Genomic DNA, 23,989 nt, shown 5'->3' with positions numbered 1-23,989 from the left:
TAACAAGAGGAAAAGACTCTATTCAAAGCTATTATTTTCTTTTTATATATATATATATATATATTGTTTTAATTATTTATTTCTATTTTAAGTGTATTACTATCAGTGTGTGCGAAGCTGTTTCCAGAGAATAACTTTGTTTATTCACTGTGTTATTTTATATATATATATATATATATATATATATATATTTATATATATTTATACACACACAGGTATATATATATATATATATATATATATATATATATATATATATATATATATATATATATATACTATGCAAAAAAGGCAGCACTCACTGGTCATTTGTAAGTAAAATTTAGCTTTTAATAATACAAAAGTTAAAATCTTGGGAAAAACATGATGTTTCAATGCCTAACTGGCATCTTTTTCAAATGTCCCAAAAGGTAAATCCAAAGTGGTCACACCAGCTATGTGGTGTTCCCCATGAGAGCATAAAACTACTGGCTGAATGTGTTATATTTATACAAGTCATAGCTGACATTGAGGCTGTGTTCAGCTGTGGATAATCACTTGCAAATCTGATCAGCTAGTTCCGTTCCCACCCACAAGCTTTATACTTCATTGTGCTCTTAGTTGAGCAACTGCATGGCTAATTTGCATATGTGGGAGTGATCTGCACCGGAGTAGTGTCCAATGAACTTGCGATGTTTTCAGGCATCATCATACACGCCCACTTGTCTCTGCTGTGAGTGAAACTTCACCAAACAAAGGGATATTAGCCTGTGACTTATGAACGGCTTCTGGCACAACGATGCCGTATGTTTCACACAGGTTGGTGAGGGGTCACCTTTGTCAATCAACGTAGAAGCTGCATGTTCACCTTGGCGCATGATGTACTGAACATTGTACTGGGATGTAATACACATTCAAAAGTTGTAGTAAGGAGATCAAATGTCCCACCTATAGCGGGTACACCCTCGCATTTATTCATAAAGCAACAGCTAATGCAGGAATATCAGGAAATATCGATGGGGTGTAATACACATTCAATCTATTCAAATCAGACAACACGAATGCCCCACTTGTAGCGGGTTCATATGAAGCTCCCATGCAAGATTAGATTATTAGATGTCATTTATTTAACATCACCACCCCCCACATGTTGCTGGATTGTGTGCTCAATCAAGCATTTTCTGCTAATCTTGCATGGGAGCTGTTCTGCACATAGCAGAATATGTTCTATGTATTTTTAAATAGATATTCCTATATATAACTATATATATCTATATATAATTATTAATTATATATATAATATATATATATATAAAATTATTTTAAAAAAACCTGTGCAAAACATTTTGCGAAACATAGGCCCGGATATGTATTTGATCATACAGCAATTAAATATATTTTATACTTATTTGAATTTCAGGCCATTGATTGGGTCCCTAAACACATCACAGGAGGAGATAGATTGGCTAAGCTGAACAAAAAGGAAGCCTTATGGATACATAAACTGCAAACAGGCTATCCAAACGGGATTAATGAAATGTGGGATCTTAAGTTATTTATAGGGGTCTAATTGAGTACATCTTATACAGTACAACTTTGATATTGCAATCTATATACGTTTTCATATGGGATTTGATGTGTAGAACCAGCTGTTTTCTTGTATATTATATATATATATATATATATATATATATATATATATACATTGAATAGAATTTTGTTTTGTCTTGACATTTGGAATTTATATGAACATCTATATGAATAAGTGGACATGTCATCCTGTTATTTCCTGGGAGCCTTACAACATTGTTGTTAGTTGTTTAATTTTAAATTTTCTGTGATTATCATATATGGGCCAATATTCTTCAATGTGGGTTTTTATTCCCCTTTGATAATAATATTCTCATATATATGTATATCAAATTGTCTCTTACATTGTTAATTAAAATGCACTGGGCTCTTCCCCCTAGATTAACTTATATCATTTTAAAATATAGAGTTGATGTTTTCAATAAATATTGCTTACTAATAAATGTCATATTCTAACATATTGGTGCTTAAACATGATGCTTATAAGTATATATATTTGTAATCTTGTTTTTCATTTCTTTTTAACAACTTGAGAACGATTTATTTCCTTGTAAAAAAATATCAATTGTATGAAAGGTTTTAATCTTTATATTTGCACCTTGTATGTGTACCCCTTACCTAAGTGTAACGCTGCATAGTATTTCATCTATGTTAAAGAGTCTATTGACTCATTAATGTTTGAGCAGGATGGGGTTAACTATGAAAGGTTTCAATTTTCACAGGGGATTCAGCTGCTTATCCCTGATGAAGTGCTTGTTCTAAGCAGGAAACATGTTGGAGGCGGCTCCAGTGTGCTGGGGTTGTATGTTGGCATCGGTGTGTGCTTTGGAAACTTTTCTTCTTTTTTAACCATGTTCTAAATAAAAACATTGGATTTTTACTACTCTCTAATAGTACTGCCTGCAATTTTTTCATCTTCTTGAACATTTAAGTATAATTATATATTTGTGCAAAAATCCATCAGATATATATATATAAATTTAAATATAGCTTAAAGAATAAATAGAACATATTATGCTATGTGCATAAAATTGTATTATGAAACACGCACTATTATCTTCTTATGTTGCACTTTTAAATAACTGCATTTGTATTTGTGCAACTTGTGAATGTTAGGTGTTTTTCAATTTTTTCAGCTCCATTGAAGTCTATGGGGGAATGGGATTTTGTGTTTGTGACTGCTCAAAGTCTGTTTGTTACTGTGACTTTGCGAATGTGAAACTTTTTACTTTCAACTCATAATACGAGCACAAATCTACAAGTAAAAAAATTACTTCTAGCAATGTTAACGCTTGAACAAGAGCAAAAACTTCAGCTTCATTCATAGCCCTCTGTTGGCTAATGACTGTATTCCATCCTTGCCCAAAGCATATGCACACTATATGGATGTTTTCTGCAAAAAGAAGGCAAAAGTGTTGCCTACACAACACAGCTATGACTGACCAATCAATCTTATGCCTGAAGCACCACTTCCCAAAGGAAAAGTCTACCCTCTCTCTCAGCCTGTACAAGGGGCATTGAAGCAATATATCTAGGATATCATTAAGCATGGGTTTATCCATCCCTCATCTTCACCTGCAAGGGCTGGCTCTGTTTTTGTGGAAAAGAAAAATGGGGGCCTTCAACATTGCATTGATTATCATGGGATCAATCAAATCACCAGTAAGAATTTGTATCCATTACCTCTGATCTTGGGACTGTTTGAGTTACTTAAGGGTGCTTCAGTTTTAACAAAACTCGATTTGCATGGTGCATATAACTTCATCCGAATCAAGCAGGGAGATTAGGGAAGACAGCTTAATACTTGTTACAGCCATTACCTGGTAATGCCATTTGGCCTGTGTAATGCTCCAGCAGTTGTCTAAAACAGTGATTTTCAACCTTTTTTTTGCCACTGGACATTTTTTTACATTAAAAAATCCAGCGGCACACCACCATCCCAAAATTTTACATATATACTGTACATATACTGTATATATATATATATATACTATATATATATATATATATATATATATTATATATATGAACAATTTAGTCAATGCAATTAAGCTTTTTAGCATTAGAGTCACTATAACTGTATTGCCAAAGCTACAGTCACAATAATAACAATCAAAAGTTCCACATATTGAGGCTGTTAGGGGGGTACCAGTGATTAAAATAAATTAGGGGGGTACCAGTGATGAAAATAAATTCTTAGGTGATATGCAGTAGTTCCATGCAAGTAACAGTTCTGCATGTTAGGGCAGTAAGCAGTGCACAAGTATTGAGCCCAAGAGCAGAAACTACTGGGGCCCAAGTGATCCTACTAAGTCCCTAAGCCTTGGGGGCTCTAGTATAAGAGTTTCACAATCAGTGTAGGATAAGCATAAATATGGGGCCCACAAAAGAGCATCAGGGCTTGGCAATCAGGCAATGATGAGAGTAAACTGAAAAATTACAAAAGTTAAGCCAGGAGGGCAAATGGCATAAAATGCATATGATGGTAAACAGAAAGGTCTCGCCAAGTTAAATCAGATGTCTTCTTCTCTATGTTGGAACGATATAATTTATATCCAGGGCAATTCTCCCTGAGCTTGAGAATCCAGGAAGGGGAGGTAAGTGGATCTGTAAAACTGCAACTGTCGTGGGATTAGGCTGCAATTGATCAAAAGACGTCCGCAGACACAGAAAGAAAATGGCAGCCGTTCCCGCCCCTTCGGCCCACTCTCCTCTATTCTTCAAGTTGGCTATCAATCCAGACTCTGGTAAGTAACATGTACCTCCTGGCCAGTTACCCCGTTCTAAAGCTTGGGAACAAGTGAATGTAGGCTGCTAGGCCTCAGAGTAGGTCGCGGTGATATGTGAGCTGTCCTCCCCTGGCACTAACAGGCCTCCACAATGGGGGGGGGGGGAGAAAAAAGGGCTGCAGCTATTTGCTTGACTTCCGTAGTGGAGCCCCGACCCTCTGGAGTGTCGTATATGTTTTTATTATATCTCTCAGTAGTCCTCGTGGTTATCATAGCAGATAACAGATGCCTTCAAATACATGGACTGCCACCCAAATGCGCACTGGCTTGACAGGTCTTCTCTTGCTCAGATCTGCTTGATTGGAATGTTTTGTAATGCAGCTGAGGCAAGTTAAATCTCCGGAGCAGAGCCCCGACCCTACGGAGAACTGTGTGGGAGTTGAGAGAGTCCCTGCGTATCCGGGTGAGTGCGTAGGGTAGTAGTAGCTACTGGCTTCTGCAAGGTGGCACACCTGATGATCTCTCACGGCACACTAGTGTGCCATGGCACAGTGGTTTAAAATCACTGGTCTAAAAATGTATGGATGAAATCTTCCATGACTATAGAAATCACTTAATATACATAATAGTCTATTTAGGTGATATCTTGATTTTTCACAAATCTTTTTCTGAACATGTGAACCACGTCCAAAAAGTGCTTAAACATCTGCAAGACCAAAACCTATATACCAAGATTGAAAAATGCATGTTTCATCAAGCCCTAAAGTATATCATCAGTGTTGATGGTTTTCTTATGGACTCACACAAACTTTAAGCTGCACTGCAGTGGCCTCAGCCCAATACTCTAAAAAGTCTCAATGTTTTTTGGCATTTGCAATTTATTATCGATGTTTCATTAAAGAATTTGACACCTTTGCCGCACCTCTCACAGCCAGAACAAAAAAAGGGGCAAAATTTAAAATGTTCAGTGTGCCAGGAATCAGACTGAGACAAGAAGTGCACAAATAATCACATCTTTATTAATAACAAAAAATAATAAAAAGTTCACAAGTCAAACAACAAGCCAGGAGTCAAAGCCAGAGCTGGTAGTCAGACGAGCCAAGTCAGGAGCCAAAGCAAATAGTCAGACAAGCCAAGTCAGGAGCCAAAGTGAGTAGTCAGATGAGCCGGAATTAGGAACAAGGAGAACAGCAGATTCAGGAACAAGCCAGGGATCAGGAACCAGGAGGGACGTCAGACAGCCAGATAATACACAGGAACTGGAACTCACAAACAGGTCTGAGACAATGCAAAGGCAAAGCATACTGAACAGAGGCCCTTTAAATAAGAAGTGATGACATCACAATTCTGAGACTGCAACCTGTCTCACACGGATGATGTACACCAGTCTGGCCATAAGAGGGCATGCATCAAATGAGCAGCATCACACACTCTGCACCAGACTCAGCAAAGAGTGGTGAGTAAAATGGCTGCCAGCAGCACATGGCAAACAAAGCAGGGAAAAAACCCTGACAAAAATATGGACACCAGAGGCAGTTCAAGGTTTTCTCATCTTAAACATATGTTTAGTTCCGCACCTGCACTTCAGCATCCCAACCCTGATTTACAGGTTATCATAAAAGTGGATGTTTCTGAGGTAGGAGCTGGTGCCATACTGTCCCAAAGACAACCTGTATCTAAAAATAAAAAATTATCCTATGGATTTTTATTCAAAATTACCCCCCCACACACACTGAAATGAACTATAACATCTGTAACTAAGAACTGTTGGACATAAAACTGGCTTTAACTGAATGGTGACATCTAATGGGGGGCACCCCTTAGCTATTTACTATCCTCACAGATCATAAGAACCTACTTTATCTTCAAACTGCTAGGCACTTGAACTCTCGACAGGCCAGGTGGTCCCTATTCTTTTTTTGTTTTAACTTAATTGTATCCTATGTCCCATGACATAAGAAGGCTGATGCTCTATCTTGTCAATTTCTGCCACCAGTTCCAGAGCAACTATCTGAACAGTTCATTATATCAAAACAAAAGATTTTGTCCCAAATCTCTACCTCCCTGCTTCATTGTCTTTATGAATCACAACATCATCTTCCCCAAGGACTGTCTATTCCATCTGGTAGGCTTTATGCCACCCTGGGCTAAGAAAAGCTCTTCTCCTCTGGGCTCATGATGGGGTCTTCTCTGGGTATCCACAGGTACTCATCACTCTAAAAAACCTTGAGTGTCATGTATGGTGACTGGGATGAAAAAGGATGTTTATGATTATGTAGCTGCCTGCCCATCACGTGCTGTTAATAAGGTCCCTTGTACTTTACCTTTATTACAAACTTTGAAAACTCCTTGAGAGCCATGGACCCATATCAATATGATTTTTATTACAGATCTACCGAAGTCCACTGGCATGTCTACTATTTGGGTAACTGTGGACCCCTTTTCTAAAATTTGCCATTTGTTCCACTTCCTAGCCCTCCATCTGCCACTACTTTGTCTTCCCTCTTCATCACACATATCATTAGACTACATGGCATTCCTGTCAGCATAGTATTAGGACATGGCTCCAAATTTGTGTCTTGCATTTGGAAAGCATTCTGTAAGAAGCTTGGGGTCACAGTAGCACTCTCTACTGCTCACCATGCACAAACAGATGGACAGAGTGCATGAATCAGACTCTAGAAGCATGCCTCCACAACTATGTAAATGACTGGCACTTCAACAGATGTGATCTGCTTCTGTTGGTGGAGATAGCTATAAATTTTCATTGGTATAGTGCTACTCACACTACACTTTTTCATGCAGCTTTGGGCTATCATCCATGTACGTTTTTAACATGCAATATGTCTACTGCACACACATGCCCAAAATCTACAAATACATTGAAGGAAAATATGTACTCTCTTGGATAATAGATAGCTATACATTCTTGTTGGCATGGTGCTACATACACTACAGTATTTCAATCAGCATTGGGCTATCATCCATGCATGTTTCCAATGTGTAATATGTCTACTGAAATCTGCAAAGACATTGGAGGAAAATCCGTACTGGCAGCTGGCAGGTATAAACACTTTGCCAATCATAGACACAGGTATGTCCATCCTTTGGCTGTGGCCAACAGGGTTTTGCTATCTACTAAGAACATTAGGCTGAGGCAACCATCCAGTAAGCTGGGACACTGATTTATTGGTCCTTATAAAATAGTTTGAAGCTACCATAATCTGTATGCATCCATCCAGGTTTCCATGTGGCACTGTCTTTAATATATACTCCAGACACTGGAGAGGCTATCCTATAGCTGAAAGCTTGTGGATGTTTGCAAGAAATATTTATGCTCTTGCTCTCATCTATGAATTTCTCACTATCTTCCAATCTAAAGCCATGCTAGACCCCTACAGGGGTCAGTGAGGAGGGGGCTCTGTCATGGCCTATGTGGGTATTGAACCCAGGACTGCTGGTTTGTGTTGCAGTAAGTTATCTCTGAGCCACTCATTAGCCTTCATTTCTGCTCTATTTTTCTAACCTGTTATTTTGTTTTGTTTTTTTACCCTTTGGCTCCACCTGACTGGCAGCTGCGGTAGATCTGCAATCAGCTACTGCTATAAATGTTCAGCACTTCCTGTCCTCCATTCCTGTTTGTTGGAATTGCTCCTAGGGTGTGATTTGCTGTGTATTGCTGAATTATTCCTCTGACCCTTTTTGCCTGAACTTAACTACTCTTTTGCCTGCTAATTCTGTACCTCTTTGCAAGACTGTGTACGGACTTCTTGCCTGTCTCAACTCTTCTCTTGGATCTCACTTTTGTGCCACATTGCCTGCCTGTTGCCGACCTTGCCTGTTTCACTACATCTTTGCCTTGCCCTAAGCCACTTCTCCACTACAAACTTTACCAATGATTGGGAACCCTCCAACTAGTAGCTAGGTACCTTGTTTTGGTACCTTATGGTGGAGGGGAATTACCTCCTAAAGCATCCTCCTCGGATAATGACATGTGGTCATCATATGTACTTAAAACATTGTGCTATTGATTACCATCTGCACTTAGGTGGCTAAATGCTTTATTTTATGATAATGGGGTTGATTCCAATCTTGCCAAACATATTTATAAGCTGTTTCTCGACTCCATATGCATTCTCCAACACCAGAATGATCACAAACAATAACATAAAAATAATGACAACACCATCGTCATGCTGGAAATAGATTTGATGAGATATCAGAAAAGTCATACATACAATACATAAACATCAACTTTGACAATCACAATCCTTCCAAAAACAAGTTTGCGACTACATATTGTATGAGTGGTTTGGTTTCCTGGAGAGCAGTTGTATTTTTTCATGTATCAAATTGTTTTTAATGATTGACATCCATAATCATCCATTAGCATTGCCAATGTGGTGAAATGGAGGCCAAATATTATGGGAATTTTCAAGCTCTACTGTGTTGGAATGTAGATTGTAATCATTTTGATTAAAAAAATGAGCTGATCGGATAGTTTTGTTTAAATATGAAATATGAATATAAGAAGAAATAGTGTGCTTGTGAAACATTAGTTTAAAAATTATTTAACAAATTTAATGAATTCTTTACTCCATTCTAGAACATTTATTAAATAGTATTTTTCTTTAAAATTGAACTTTTGTCATATTTACTAAAATTAAACATTTTGAATTTATTTAAAAAATGCCAGAAAAAAAAAAATCTCAATAGAAACTGTAGAATACCAAAACAAACATTTTCTTTAGCCTATATACTGAGTTGTTTAGATTGTTTTATCATTCCTATAAATCTTTTAAGTTTAGCATAGTTACTTTAGGCAGGATGTGTGTTACAAACAACTATTACTATTTGTGCCTGCAGTTTAACAATAAAATTAACAACCTATGTAGACATTATCTTGAGCTGCATAATGATACATTTTTTTTAATCAATTGGACTTATCTCAGTGCACATGTTCTCAGAAAAATATTATGTGGGAGAGCACTTATATGATGTAATATTTTATATCCCTTTATTTTCATCTTCTAAAAAAAGGTACTGTATCAGATGTAAACAGCCTATTTTATATTGCTGCTAGTGTTTGGTAAAGACCTTGCTAGCATGGGCACAAAGTGCATTAATATTTACTTTGCAAGTGTTATGATCTTCATGTTTTCACTCAAAATGGAGTTTACAGACAGCTTCACCAGCAAATAATTTGAATAAGTCACTTTTAAATCTGCAGTACAGATTTCAGCAGTGGCGGTTCTATGGGGGTGCTGAGGACCTCTAAATGCACAGGTAGCACCCTGTTGAGCTGTAAAGTGCTCCATACATTGGGGCCGATTTATTAAGGACTAAATGGCTCCTAACATTGCTGTTTCTGCGCGAGCCTTCAGGCTCGCCAGAAACAGGAGTTAAGAAACAGCGGTACTCGTCTGCCGCATCTGAAGCTGCAGACATCAATCCGCCAGATCTCATACATTCAGGTTGATTGACACCTCCGGCTAGCGGCCGCAAATCTGCAGGGGGCAACATTGCACAAGCAGTTCACCAGATAATAAATCTACCCCATTATGTGTGCTGTGTCTTCACTACCTGTGTTAGCCCCCCAATAAGTCCCCCACATATTAAGTTATAGAAATTCTATATTTTTCAGTGTCTCCTAACATTATACTTTTCCATGGAAACTAAACATTATTTAACTGGAATATCTTATGCTAAAATGTACTCTTATGTGTTTCTAGTAAGCAATAGTCTAGGTCTGTAGAATATAGGGCCATAAAAGAATAAACTATTGACATTGCAGTAATAGGTTATTATGACCTATACTGTGCTAGTGTGCATCTGAGCTAAAAATAGTTCCTATTGGATTTTAGTATAGATTGTTTAAGACAGTGAACACACTGGAAGAATGTTTCTGATTTTTATCCTGTTTTTTTTTTTTTTGTTACAATTATCACATTTTATACGTTAAATTAGGAGGTAACATTTCAGTGATAAGAGACTGCAGTTGTTACCATGCTCATTTAGCTTTAACCTTTCCTGACCTATCTGTCAACTTTAATGTGGCTTACTAACAAATGAACTGGCTCATTTCACATAGGTATCAAAATCACTGTGTTCCAGACAGAAGCCAGATGTGGGGGCTTTAAAATGTAAGTGGCCCATTTGTCAGCAGTGCCAAATTAATACATGCAAGAGCATAAACTTTGTCTTGCTTGCCAGCTTTTATAACAATCAAATGATTCAACGTTCTAAATGTCAAAGAAACAATAATTTAGGTATTTTCTTTAAAAAAAATCAGAAAAATAAAATCTCAAATTAATCTAACTTAATTCACGTTGTTTACAAGTATTATATCACTATATATTAACAAAAATCCTTTGAATGGTATATAAAAGTATATAAATACAAATTACAATATGATCTTTTTACTATACACACACATGTTTATATATATATATATATATATATATATATATATATATATACACATACAAGTAGCCCTCATTTTACGCCGGGGTTAGGTTCCAGAAGGAATGGTTGTAAATCGAAACTGTTGTAAATTGAAACCCAGTTTATAATGTAAGTCAATGGGAAGTGAGGGAGTTAGGTTCCAGGCCCCTCTCAAAATTGTCATAAGTAACACCTAATACATTATTTTTAAAGCTTTGAAATGAAGACTTTAAATGCTAAACAACATTATACACCTAATAAAATAATCACACAACACAGAATATATAATTAAACTAAGTTAAATGAACAAAAACATTTGCTAAACAGCATTATGAACCTAATAAAATAATCACACAGCACAGACTTTACTTGCATTTTTCTGCAAACAGTTATTTCTATGCATTCCAATCTGGACTGATTTATAGACAGGAAGATCTTGTTCCTTTGAAATCTGCTCGATAGCTCAGGTCTGGTTAAACTGATTAATTTCAGCTTGCTTGGCTTGCACATCTTTGCTGCAACACAAGCGGATCAGCTCCAGCTACTGGCTATTTCAATCATTACACTGCTTCTCAATGCTTTTCAATAGCAGTCACATGAATGAAAAAAAAGGTTGTTATTCTGAAACGGTGCAAATTGAACCGTTGTAAACCGAGGGCCACCTGCATATATATATATATATATATATATATATATATATATATATATATATATATATATATATATATAAAGAGTTGCACACACACATACTAAATTGTTTAAATGCCATTTAATGCACACATTACTAAAAAAAAAAATTGATTCAATGCATTTCCTCTTTTTTTGTGAGTCTAGAATTTTCTCTGCAGGTTTCTCACCTTTTTCTAAGTTCTGTATCCACAAGGATCTGTCTCTTCTTCTGAGGGGGAGGAGGAGGGAGTTCGTCCTTAGCATGCTTAACAAGGATTTGCTCTCTGGTGGTCACCATAGTTACACTTTCCATTACCGTTCTCTGTGTTAGTGATGTCTGAGTGGTGGTGACAGCCTGTGAAATCTGGAAGAAATATCGAAACAGAGGTCACATTTTATTCAAAAAAATAAATAAAAACTTCATAGAAGGCTGTTTGGGATGTCAACAGAAAATAATGAGAACCTGATTTCTGTTTGATTATAAACTGCCCTGCCAAGCATAGATATAAAACACAAACACATTATTTGTCTGACTTAAATACTGTGAACAGAACATCTGGAGATGTCAATGTTAAATTCAGTGCAACATAAATGAAAATATATATTTGTTGCTTTTAAAACAATGTAAAGTTGATCAGAATGATACATATAGGCATTTGAATGGTGATCTAGCATAAGTTATGCAATTAAAATATATTTATTTTAATATATTTAACCATAAATACCTTAAAAGGATATTGTTTTGTGAAATCCAGCATAATTTACTAATATTTTGCTTGTGATTTTGACTATGACTTGTATCCCTTTGCTGGTTTTACCAAGAGATAAATCTGTTTTTCACACTAAAGAAATATGAAGTTGTTAAAATATGCAATGTTAGAGAAAAGAAAAACCAAAGCAAAACATTCCAATTCTACAAGATAGGTTAGCACACACATACATTAAGTAATTTCAAGCAAATACATAATACATTAACAGTGTATATAGGCCCCCATTTATCAAGAAGAGAATAGGGAATATCACCAGTTTGGAAACCTATCTGTCTGCATTCTGGGCCATTTATTATTTTGGGGGGGGGAGCCTTATTATTAAAGGCACATGACACCCACACTTTTTCTTTCATGATTTAGAAAGAGAATGCAATTTTAAAAATCTTTCTAATTTACTTATATTATCTAATTTGTTTTATTCTCTTGATATTCTTTGCTGAAAAGCATATCTAGATATGCTCATGAGCTGTTCCCTATTGGTTGCTGCACATTGAAGCCTCGTGTGATTGGCTCACCATGTGCATTGCTTTTTCTTCAACTAAGAATATCTACAAAATTTAGCAAAATAAATAATAGAAGTAAATAGTAATGTTGTTTAAATTTCTATTCTCTATCTGAATCATGAAATAAATATTTTGGGTTTAGTGGCCCTTTAAGTAGTAGACTACTGCTTTTTAACTTACTTGAGTGCAACTGCACCACAAGGGTTCAAAAGCTGCTATTGTTTCAGATCTTCCCTCTCTAACTTAATGCTATTTTACTCTTCAAGTACTTTATCTACTTCACTGCTCTAAATGTTGCTTCAACTTTCCAACATTTGTCAATACTTTAGACCAGAAAGTCCCAATGTACCAATTTTGTCTCCCAATTTGATTATAGCAGCCTAATTGCTTAATGACCCTTCAAACTCCTGACCCTCCTTCCTCCAATCATTTTAAATGGCTTAGCCAGAAAGTTCTACTTTCAATTATCTATAATTATTGGTTGTTCTGTTCTCATAGTCTATTCACAATAATAAAGTTGAAAAACATGATAATAACCCATGTAACTCACTCTTTTTCCTCATGAAATAAACCCCTAGAAAACATTTGTTTAGCTCTTATTAGATTCATAATAATTATTCTCCCTCTCATCATTCCATTGTTCACACCATCGTCAAAACACCAATCAACCAACCAACAAACCAACCAACCAACCAACCAACCAAAACTATCATCTATTTTCTTTGCAGCCTCAATTAACCTATATCATTATATCATGCGTTATGGTCTGATACTGTTTTTGTAGCACTTTACAATATTTTAACAACATTAAAATAAAAATAAAGCACCAAATATATGAGTTTATAACAACCATTACAAGGAGTTGTTAGTTGCAAGGCATTAGGAGGAAAAGATAAATTGTATTTCCTTTAGTGATAACAATAGAAATGTATTACATCTCTGCCTTCGTCTATAGCATGTGTGTCCAGCTTCAGTGTCCAAGGAGCTTACAGGCCAGGAATAAAGGATCTTTAAATATTGAACTCCATAGGTTAAGTGCAGTGGTTTACAGTGAATTTTCACGGCTAATTCAGCACGAGTTCCCAAATGTTCAAAATACCTTAAAGATTTTTTTTATTCATTTTTTTTAATTGAAATTGTAAATACATTTATTCTAGGTTTAAGTATTAATCTAAGAACACAAAATAAAACAGTTACTGAAAGTAAATCCTGTGAATATTGGAAAACTTGGTTACTTTTTTATATTATATGCATTAAGCTAAAATATTTTGCTGACATTTTCATTTTAATAAAGCTTTGTTTCTTTCATGTAATTAGCAAGAGTCCATGAGCTAGTGACGTATGGGATATACATTCCTACCAGGAGGGGCAAAGTTTCCCAAACCTCAAAATGCCTATAAATACACCCCTCACCACACCCACAAATCAGTTTTACAAACTTTGCCTCCTATGGAGGTGGTGAAGTAAGTTTGTGCTAGATTCTACGTTGATATGCGCTCCGCAGCAGGTTGGAGCCCGGTTTTCCTCTCAGCGTGCTGTGAATGTCAGAGGGATGTGAGGAGAGTATTGCCTATTTGAATTCAATGATCTCCTTCTACGGGGTCTATTTCATAGGTTCTCTGTTATCGGTCGTAAAGATTCATCTCTTACCTCCCTTTTCAGATCGACGATATACTCTTATATATACCATTACCAGCACTGATTCTCGTTTCAGTACTGGTTTGGCTTTCTACTACATGTAGATGAGTGTCCTGGGGTAAGTAAGTCTTATTTTCTATGACACTCTAAGCTATGGTTGGGCACTTTTATATAAAGTTCTAAATATATGTATTCAAACATTTATTTGCCTTGACTCAGGATGTTCAAACATTCCTTATTTCAGACAGTCAGTTTCATATTTGGGATAATGCATATGAATAAATCAATTTTTTTCTTAAATTAAAATTTGACTTTTTTCCCTGTGGGCTGTTAGGCTAGCGGGGGCTGAAAATGCTTCATTTTATTGCGTCATTCTTGGCGCTGACTTTTTTGGCGCAAACATTTTTTTCTGTTTCCGGCGTCATACGTGTCGCCGGAAGTTGCGTCATTTTTGACGTTTTTTTGCGCCAAAAGTGTCGGCGTTCCGGATGTGGCGTCATTTTTGGCGCCAAAAGCATTTAGGCGCCAAATAATGTGGGCGTCTTTTTTGGCGCTAAAAAATATGGGCGTCACTATTGTCCCCACATTATTTAAGTCTCATTATTTATTGCTTCTGGTTGCTAGAAGCTTGTTCACTGGCATTTTTTCCCATTCCTGAAACTGTCATTTAAGGAATTTGATCAATTTTGCTTTATATGTTGTTTTTTCTATTACATATTGCAAGATGTCCCAGATTGACACTGAGTCAGAAGATACTTCTGGAAAAATGCTGCCTGGTGCTGGAGCTACCAAAGCTAAGTGTATCTGCTGTAAACTTATGGTATCTGTTCCTCCAGCTGTTGTTTGTAATGAATGTCATGACAAACTTGTTAATGCAGATAATATTTCCTTTAGTAATGTTACATTACCTGTTGCTGTTCCGTCAACATCTAATACTCAGAGTGTTCCTGTTAACATAAGAGATTTTGTTTCTAAATCCATTAAGAAGGCTATGTCTGTTATTCCTCCTTCTAGTAAACGTAAAAGGTCTTTTAAAACTTCTCATTTTTCAGATGAATTTTTAAATGAATATCATCATTCTGATTCTGATAATGGTTCCTCTGGTTCAGAGGATTCTGTCTCAGAGGTTGATGCTGATAAATCTTCATATTTATTCAAAATGGAATTTATTCGTTCTTTACTTAAAGAAGTTTTAATTGCATTAGAAATAGAGGATTCTGGTCCTCTTGATACTAAATCTAAGCGTTTAAATAAGGTTTTTAAATCTCCTGTAGTTATTCCAGAAGTTTTTCCTGTCCCTGATGCTATTTCTGAAGTAATCTCCAGGGAATGGAATAATTTGGGTAATTAATTTACTCCTTCTAAACGTTTTAAGCAATTATATCCTGTGCCATCTGACAGATTAGAGTTTTGGGACAAAATCCCTAAAGCTGATGGGGCTATCTCTACTCTTGCTAAACATACTACTATTCCTACGGCAGATAGTACTCCCTTTAAGGATCCTTTAGATAGGAAGATTGAATCCTTTCTAAGAAAAGCTTACTTATGTTCATGTAATCTTCTTAGACCTGCTATATCTTTAGCGGATGTTGCTGCAGCTTCAACGTTTTGGTTAGAAGCTTTAGCGCAACAAGTAACAGATCATAATTCTCATAGCATTGTTAATCTTCTTCAACATGCTAATAACTTTATTTGTGATGCCATCTTTGATATCATTAGAGTTGATGTCAGGTATATGTCTCTAGCTATTTTAGCTAGAAGAGCTTTATGGCTTAAAACTTGGAATGCTGATATGTCTTCTAAGTCAACTTTGCTTTCCCTTTCTTTCCAGGGTAATACATTATTTGGTTCTCAGTTGGATTCTATTATCTCAACTGTTACTGGAGGGAAAGGAACTTTTTTACCACAGGATAAAAAATCTAAAGGTAAATTTAGGTCTAATAATCGTTTTCATTCCTTTCGTCACAATAAGGAACAAAAGCCTGATCCTTCACCCACAGGAGCGGTATCAGTTTGGAAACCATCTCCAGTCTGGAATAAATCCAAGCCTTTTAGAAAACCAAAGCCAGCTCCCAAGTCAACATGAAGGTGCGGCCCTCATTCCAGCCCAACTGGAATGAGGGCAGATTACGTTTTTTCAAAGAAATTTGGATCAATTCAATTCACAATCTTTGGATTCAGAACATTGTTTCAGAAGGGTAAAGAATTGGCTTCAAGATAAGGCCTCCTGCAAAGAGATTTTTTCTTTCCTGTGTCCCAGTAAATCCAGCGAAAGCTCAAGCATTTCTGAAATGTGTTTCAGATCTAGAGTTGGCTGGAGTAATTATGCCAGTTCCAGTTCTGGAACAGGGGCTGGGGTTTTATTCAAATCTCTTCATTGTACCAAAGAAGTAGAATTCCTTCAGACCAGTTCTGGATCTAAAAATATTGAATCGTTATGTAAGGATACCAACATTCAAAATGGTAACTATAAGGACTATCCTGCCTTTTGTTCAGCAAGGGCATTATATGTCCACAATAGATTTACAGGATGCATATCTGCATATTCCGATTCATCCAGATCACTTTCAGTTTCTGAGATTCTCTTTCCTAGACAAGCATTACCAGTTTGTGGCTCTGCTGTTTGGCCTAGCAACAGCTCCAAGAATTTTTACAAAGGTTCTCGGTGCCCTTCTGTCTGTAATCAGAGAACAGGGTATTGTGGTATTTCCTTATTTGGACGATATCTTGGTACTTGCTCAGTCTTCACATTTAGCAGAATCTCATACAAATCGACTTGTGTTGTTTCTTCAAAATCATGGTTGGAGGATCAATTTACCAAAAAGTTCATTGATTCCTCAGACAAGGGTAACCTTTTTAGGTTTCCAGATAGATTCAGTGTCCATGACTCTGTCTCTGACAGACAAGAGACGTCTAAAATTGATCTCAGCTTGTCGAAACCTTCAATCACAATCATTCCCTTTGGTAGCCTTATGCATGGAAATTCTAGGTCTTATGACTGCTGCATCGGACGCGATCCCCTTTGCTCGTTTTCACCTAGGACCTCTTCAGCTCTGTATGCTGAACCAGTGGTGCAGGGATTACACAAAGATATCTCAATTAATATCTTTAAAACCGATTGTACGACACTCTCTGACGTGGTGGACAGATCACCATCGTTTAGTTCAGTGGGCTTCTTTTGTTCTTCAGACCTGGACTGTAATTTCAACAGATGCAAGTCTGACAGGTTGGGGAGCTGTTTGGGGGTCTCTGACAGCACAAGGGGTTTGGGAATCTCAGGAGGTGAGATTACCAATCAATATTTTGGAACTCCGTGCAATTTTCAGAGCTCTTCAGTCATGGCCTCTTCTAAAGAGAGAATCATTCATTTGTTTTCAGACAGACAATGTCACAACTGTGGCATACATCAATCATCAAGGAGGGACTCACAGTCCTCTGGCTATGAAAGAAGTATCTCGAATACTGGTATGGGCGGAATCCAGCTCCTGTCTAGTTTCTGCGGTTCATATCCCAGGTATAGACAATTGGGAAGCGGATTATCTCAGTCGCCAAACGTTACATCCGGGCGAATGGTCTCTTCACCCAGAGGTATTTCTTCAGATTGTTCAAATGTGGGGACTTCCAGAAATAGATCTGATGGCTTCTCATCTAAACAAGAAACTTCCCAGGTATCTGTCCAGATCCAGGGATCCCCAGGCGGAAGCAGTGGATGCATTGTCACTTCCTTGGAAGTATCATCCTGCCTATCTCTTTCTGCCTCTAGTTCTTCTTCCAAGAGTAATCTCCAAGATTCTTAAGGAATGCTCGTTTGTTCTGCTGGTGGCTCCAGCATGGCCTCACGGGTTTTGGTATGCGGATCTTGTCCGGATGGCCTCTTGCCAACCGTGGACTCTTCCGTTAAGACCAGATCTTCTGTCGCAAGGTCCTTTTTTCCATCAGGATCTCAAATCCTTAAATTTAAAGGTATGGAGATTGAACGGTTGATTCTTAGTCAAAGAGGTTTCTCTGACTCTGTGATTAATACTATGTTACAGGCTCGTAAATTTGTATCTAGAAAGATATATTATAGATTCATTTTTCCTGGCATTCTTTTAGAATTCCGAGAATTTTACAGTTTCTTCAGGATGGTTTGGATAAAGGTTTGTCTGCAAGTTCCTTGAAAGGACAAATCTCTGCTCTTTCTGTTCTTTTTCACAGAAGGATTGCTAATCTTCCTGATATTCATTGTTTTGTACAAGCTTTGGTTCGTATAAAACCTGTTATTAAGTCAATTTCTCCTCCTTGGAGTTTGAATTTGGTTCTGGGGGCTCTTCAAGCTCCTCCGTTTGAACCTATGCATTCTTTGGACATTAAATTACTTTCTTGGAAAGTTTTGTTTCTTTTGGCCATCTCTTCTGCTAGAAGAGTTTCTGAATTATCTGCTCTTTCTTGTGAGTCTCCTTTTCTGATTTTTCATCAGGATAAGGCGGTGTTGCGAACTTCTTTTAAATTTTTACCTAAGGTTGTGAATTCTAACAACATTAGTAGAGAAATTGTGGTTCCTTCATTGTGTCCTAATCCTAAGTATTCTAAGGAGAGATCATTGCATTCTTTGGATGTAGTTAGAGCTTTGAAATATTATGTTGAAGATACTAAGAAATTCCGAAAGACTTCTAGTCTATTTGTTATCTTTTCCGGTTCTAGGAAAGGTCAGAAGGCCTCTGCCATTTCTTTGGCATCTTGGTTAAAATCTTTAATTCATCATGCTTATGTCGAGTCGGGTAAAACTCCACCTCAAAGGATTACAGCTCATTCTACTAGGTCAGTTTCTACTTCCTGGGCGTTTAGGAATGTAGCTTCGGTTGATCAGATTTGCAAAGCAGCAACTTGGTCTTCTTTGCATACTTTTACTAAATTCTACCATTTTGATGTGTTTTCTTCTTCTGAAGCAGTTTTTGGTAGAAAAGTACTTCAGGCAGCTGTTTCAGTTTGATTCTTCTGCTTATAATTTCAGTTTTTTTCATTATAAGATTTAAACTTTATTTTGGGTGTGGATTATTTTCAGCGGAATTGGTTGTCTTTATTTTATCCCTCCCTCTCTAGTGACTCTTGCGTGGAAGATCCACATCTTGGGTAGTCATTATCCCATACGTCACTAGCTCATGGACTCTTGCTAATTACATGAAAGAAAACATAATTTATGTAAGAACTTACCTGATAAATTCATTTCTTTCATATTAGCAAGAGTCCATGAGGCCCACCCTTTTTGTGGTGGTTTTGATTTTTTTGTATAAAGCACAATTATTCCAATTCCTTATTTTTTATGCTTTCGCACTTTTTTCTTATCACCCCACTTCTTGGCTATGCGTTAAACTGATTTGTGGGTGTGGTGAGGGGTGTATTTATAGGCATTTTGAGGTTTGGGAAACTTTGCCCCTCCTGGTAGGAATGTATATCCCATACGTCACTAGCTCATGGACTCTTGCTAATATGAAAGAAATGAATTTATCAGGTAAGTTCTTACATAAATTATGTTTTATGATGAAGAGTATCTATGAAGAAAAAAAAATCCAAATACAGACTTATGGAAACAAGGATACCTCTGAAAAATGGCTTGAATTTGTATTTGTGAACAAGGTAATGCATAGAAAAAAATGTTCACCATAATTAAAGGAATTGTATTTTTTCATCCATAACACAACTTTGTAACATGCAACAGTTGTTTTGTGTTTTAAAAATAAAATGATCCTGGTTTTTTGTGGGCCAGTGAAAAATGAATCCCTAGTATGGCTAATAATTTTCTAAATCAAATTAATTATCTTAAATTTGAAAGGACAGTGTACAATGTAAATGTGTAAATGTGTGTATAAATCTGTCACAGTGGGGCTTGGTTAGGAGTCTGAAAATCAGCACAATGTTATTAAAAATAAGCAAAACTATACATTTTTACAAAAAACACTCCAAGATGGGCTATAAAAACGGATCATATACAAAATATTTATGCAAAGAAAAATCAAGTGTACAATGTCCCTTTAATATCTATTTGTGAAAAATCATGTAAAAGACCTTGCAAACTAAAATCTGATATATATCAGTACCTTTCTTTGTGGCCTATTCATGTGATTAAATGAACTCTCTATAACAGACACCAATAATAATTTGCAGCCATACAAATTCAAGTGATTGTGTGTATGTGTTGGCTTCAGAGTCATGGGGCTCCATTTACCAAGGAGCAATCTTTGCTTCCAAGGGCTGTTGTTTCAGGCTCGCCTAAAATGATAGTTAAGTAGCAGCTGGCTTAAGACCGCTCCTCCTTAACCTGTCCGTCACCTAAACTGTGGTGGATTGAAATCATCCCAATCCAATCATGATGATTTATCCATATGTTTAATAAATGGAGCACATGTCCAGATAATCTTAACAGATACAGTTTAACCCCTTAATGACCACAACACTTTTCCATTTTCTGTCCGTTTGGGACAAGGCTATTTTTAAATTTTTGCTGTGTTTGTGTTTAGCTGTAATTTTCCTCTTACTCATTTACCGTACCCACACATATTATATATCGTTTTTCTCGCCATTAAATGGACTTTCTAAAGATACCATTATTTTCATCATATCTTATAATTTACTATAAAAAAATTTATAAAATCTGAGGAAAAATTGAAAAAAACACACTTTTTCTAACTTTGACCCCCAAAATCTGTTACATATCTACAACCACCAAAAAACAGCCATGCTAAATAGTTTTTAAATTTTGTCCTGAGTTTAGAAATACCCAATGTTTACATGTTCTTTGCTTTTTTTGCAAGTTATAGGGCAATAAGTACAAGTAGCACTTTGCTATTTCCAAACCACTTTTTTTCAAAATTAGCGCTAGTTACATTGGGACACTGATATCTGTCAGGAATCCCTGAATATCCCTTGACATGTATATATTTTTTTTAGTAGACATCCCAAAGTATTGATCTAGGCCAATTTTGGTAATTATTTCATACCACCATTTCACCGCCAAATGCGATCAAATAAAAAAAAATTGTTCACTTTTTCACAATTTTTTTCACAAACTTTCGGTTTCTCACTGAAATTATTTACAAACAGCTTGTGCAATTATGGCATAAATGGTTGTAAATTCTTCTCTGGGATCCCCTTTGTTCCGAAATAGCAGACATATATGGCTTTGGCTTTGCTTTTTGGTAATTAGAAGGCCGCTAAATGCCACTGCGCACCACACGTGTATTATGCCCAGCAGTTAAGGGGTTAATTAGGGAGCTTGTAGGGTTAATTTTAGCTTTAGTGTAGTGTAGTAGACAACCCCAAGTATTGATCTAGGCCTATTTTGGTATATTTCATGCTACCATTTCACCGCCAAATGCGATCAAATTAAAAAAAACGTAAAATGTTTCACAATTTTAGGTTTCTCACTGAAATTATTTACAAACAGCTGGTGCAATTATGGCACAAATGGTTGTAAATGCTTCTCTGGGATCCCCTTTGTTCAGAAATAGCAGACATATATGACTTTGGGGTTGCTTTCTGGTAATTAGAAGGCCGCTAAATGCTGCTCCGCCGCACACGTGTATTATGGCTAGCAGTGAAGGGTTTAATTAGGGAGTTTGTAAGGAGCGTGCAGGGTTAATTTTAGCTTTAGTGTAGAGATCAGCCTCCCACCTGACACATCTCGCCCCCTGATCCCTCCCAAACAGCTCCCTTCCCTCCCCCACCCCACAATTATCCCTGCCATCTTAAGTACTGGCAGAAAGTCTGCCAGTACTAAAATAAAAGGTTTTTTTTAAAAAAAATTTTTTAGCATATTTACATATGCTACTGTGTAGGATCCCCCCCTTAGCCCCCAACCTCCCTGATCCCCCCCAAAACCGCTCTCTAACCCTCTCCCTCTGCCTTATTGGGGGCCATCTTGGGTACTGGCAGCTATCTGCCAGTACCCAGTTTGCAAAAAAATATGTTTTTTTTTATTTTTTGGCCGTTTTTTCTGTAGTGTAGCTTCCCCCCCCCACAGACCAACCCCCACCACCTAACTGATGTGTTTGTTTCAAAAATTATTTGTTTATTTTTCAAGCCTTTTTTTCATTTTTCAACACTTTTTTTCTGTAGTGTAGCTGTTCCCACCCGCTCCCTCCCCGTGCACGCGCCCATCCCCGCCCCCCCATGCACGTGCACGCGCCCGTGCGCGCCCCCGGGCATCCCCGCCCACGATCCCGCCCCCCCTCCAGATCAGAAGGGCCATCGATGGCCGCCACCCGCCTCCCATGCCGGCTCCCACCCACCAACGAACGAACAGAGCCACCGATCTCCAGTGCAGAGAGGGCCACAGAGTGGCTCTCTCTGCACCGGATGGCTGAAAAATGTTATTGCAGGATGCCTCAATATCGAGGCATCCTGCAATAACCAGAAAGCAGCTGGAAGTGATCAGGATCGCTTCCAGCTGCTTTCTAGACCGAGGACGTGCAGGGTACGTTCTCAGGCGTTAACTGCCTTTTTTTTGAGGACGTACCCTGCACGTACTTGGTCATTAAGGGGTTAATGCCCCCCTATGAAATGTGTATTTCATTTTATGTTCAAGGATAAAGTAACATTGACTCCAACAAAATGTTGTTCTTTTCTTTGATATAAACTCAAATATACATAACACCTAGTAATCACTGAATTGTTGTTTAACTTTTGTCTATATTGCTTCTCATAGAGCACATACATCACATGTGGAAACAGACGGCTAGATTACGAGTTTTGCGGTATGGGTGAAAAAGCAGCATTAAGGGTCTTTTTCACTACCGCTGGTATTACGAGTCTTGCAGGTATTTCTGCACTGCACACTTTTTTGGCCGTAACGCAACATAATTACCGCAACTTTAAAAAATACTTTTTTTAATGGGACTTCCATAGCGCCGGTATTACAAGGCTGCCTTGGAGGCTAAAAAATGAGCGGTACAGCCCATAACTACATGATCCATACCGTAAACTGAAAGTCAGTAGTTATGAGTTTTACGCTACAAAGCTGTAGCATAAAACTCATAACTAAAGTGTTACAAAGTACACTAACACCCATAAACTACCTATTAACCCCTAAACCGAGGCCCTCCAGCATCGCAAATAATAAAATAAAAATATTAACCTCTAATCTTCTGATCCGGATATCTCCGCAACAATAATAAACATATTAACCCCTAAACCGCCGCACTCCCACATCGCAAATACTAGTTAAATATTATTAACTTATAATCTGCTGTTTCTAACATCGCCGCAACCTACATTACAGTTTTTAACCCCTAATCTGCCGCCCCCAATGTCGCCGCCACTATACTAAAGTTATTAACCCCTAAACCTAACCCTAAGTCTAACTTTAACACCCACTAACTTTAATATAATTAAAATAAATCTAATTAAAATGTTCTATCATTAACTAAATAATTCCTGTTTAAAACTAAATACCTATAAAATAAACTCTAAGCTAGCTACAATATAACTAAGAGTTACATTGTATCTATCTTAGGTTTTATTTTTATTTCACAGGTAAGTTTGTATTTATTTTAACTAGGTAGAATAGTTAGCAAATAGTTATTAACTATTTACTAGCTACCTAGTTAAAATAACTAAAAATTTACCTGTAAAATAAAACCTAACCTGTCTTACAGTAACACCTAACCTTACACTACAATTAAATAAATTA

The 23,989-nt window shown here is 37.0% G+C and overlaps 1 protein-coding gene across 1 annotated transcript in view; it reads right to left on the bottom strand.

Annotated features, from left to right (window-relative positions):
- DMD (dystrophin) overlaps positions 1 to 23,989 on the bottom strand; it is a 4,487,195-nt gene that overhangs the window by 2,826,379 nt on the left and 1,636,827 nt on the right. The window contains exon 17 of the mRNA XM_053707599.1: positions 11,600 to 11,775. Coding sequence (XP_053563574.1) covers positions 11,600 to 11,775 — 176 coding nt within the window. The remainder of the gene's footprint in view (positions 1 to 11,599; positions 11,776 to 23,989) is intronic.

This window comes from Bombina bombina, chromosome 3, assembly GCF_027579735.1.
Source record: "Bombina bombina isolate aBomBom1 chromosome 3, aBomBom1.pri, whole genome shotgun sequence".
Taxonomy (NCBI): Eukaryota; Metazoa; Chordata; class Amphibia; order Anura; family Bombinatoridae; genus Bombina; species Bombina bombina.
This window is presented reverse-complemented; position numbering and strand designations above follow the sequence as displayed.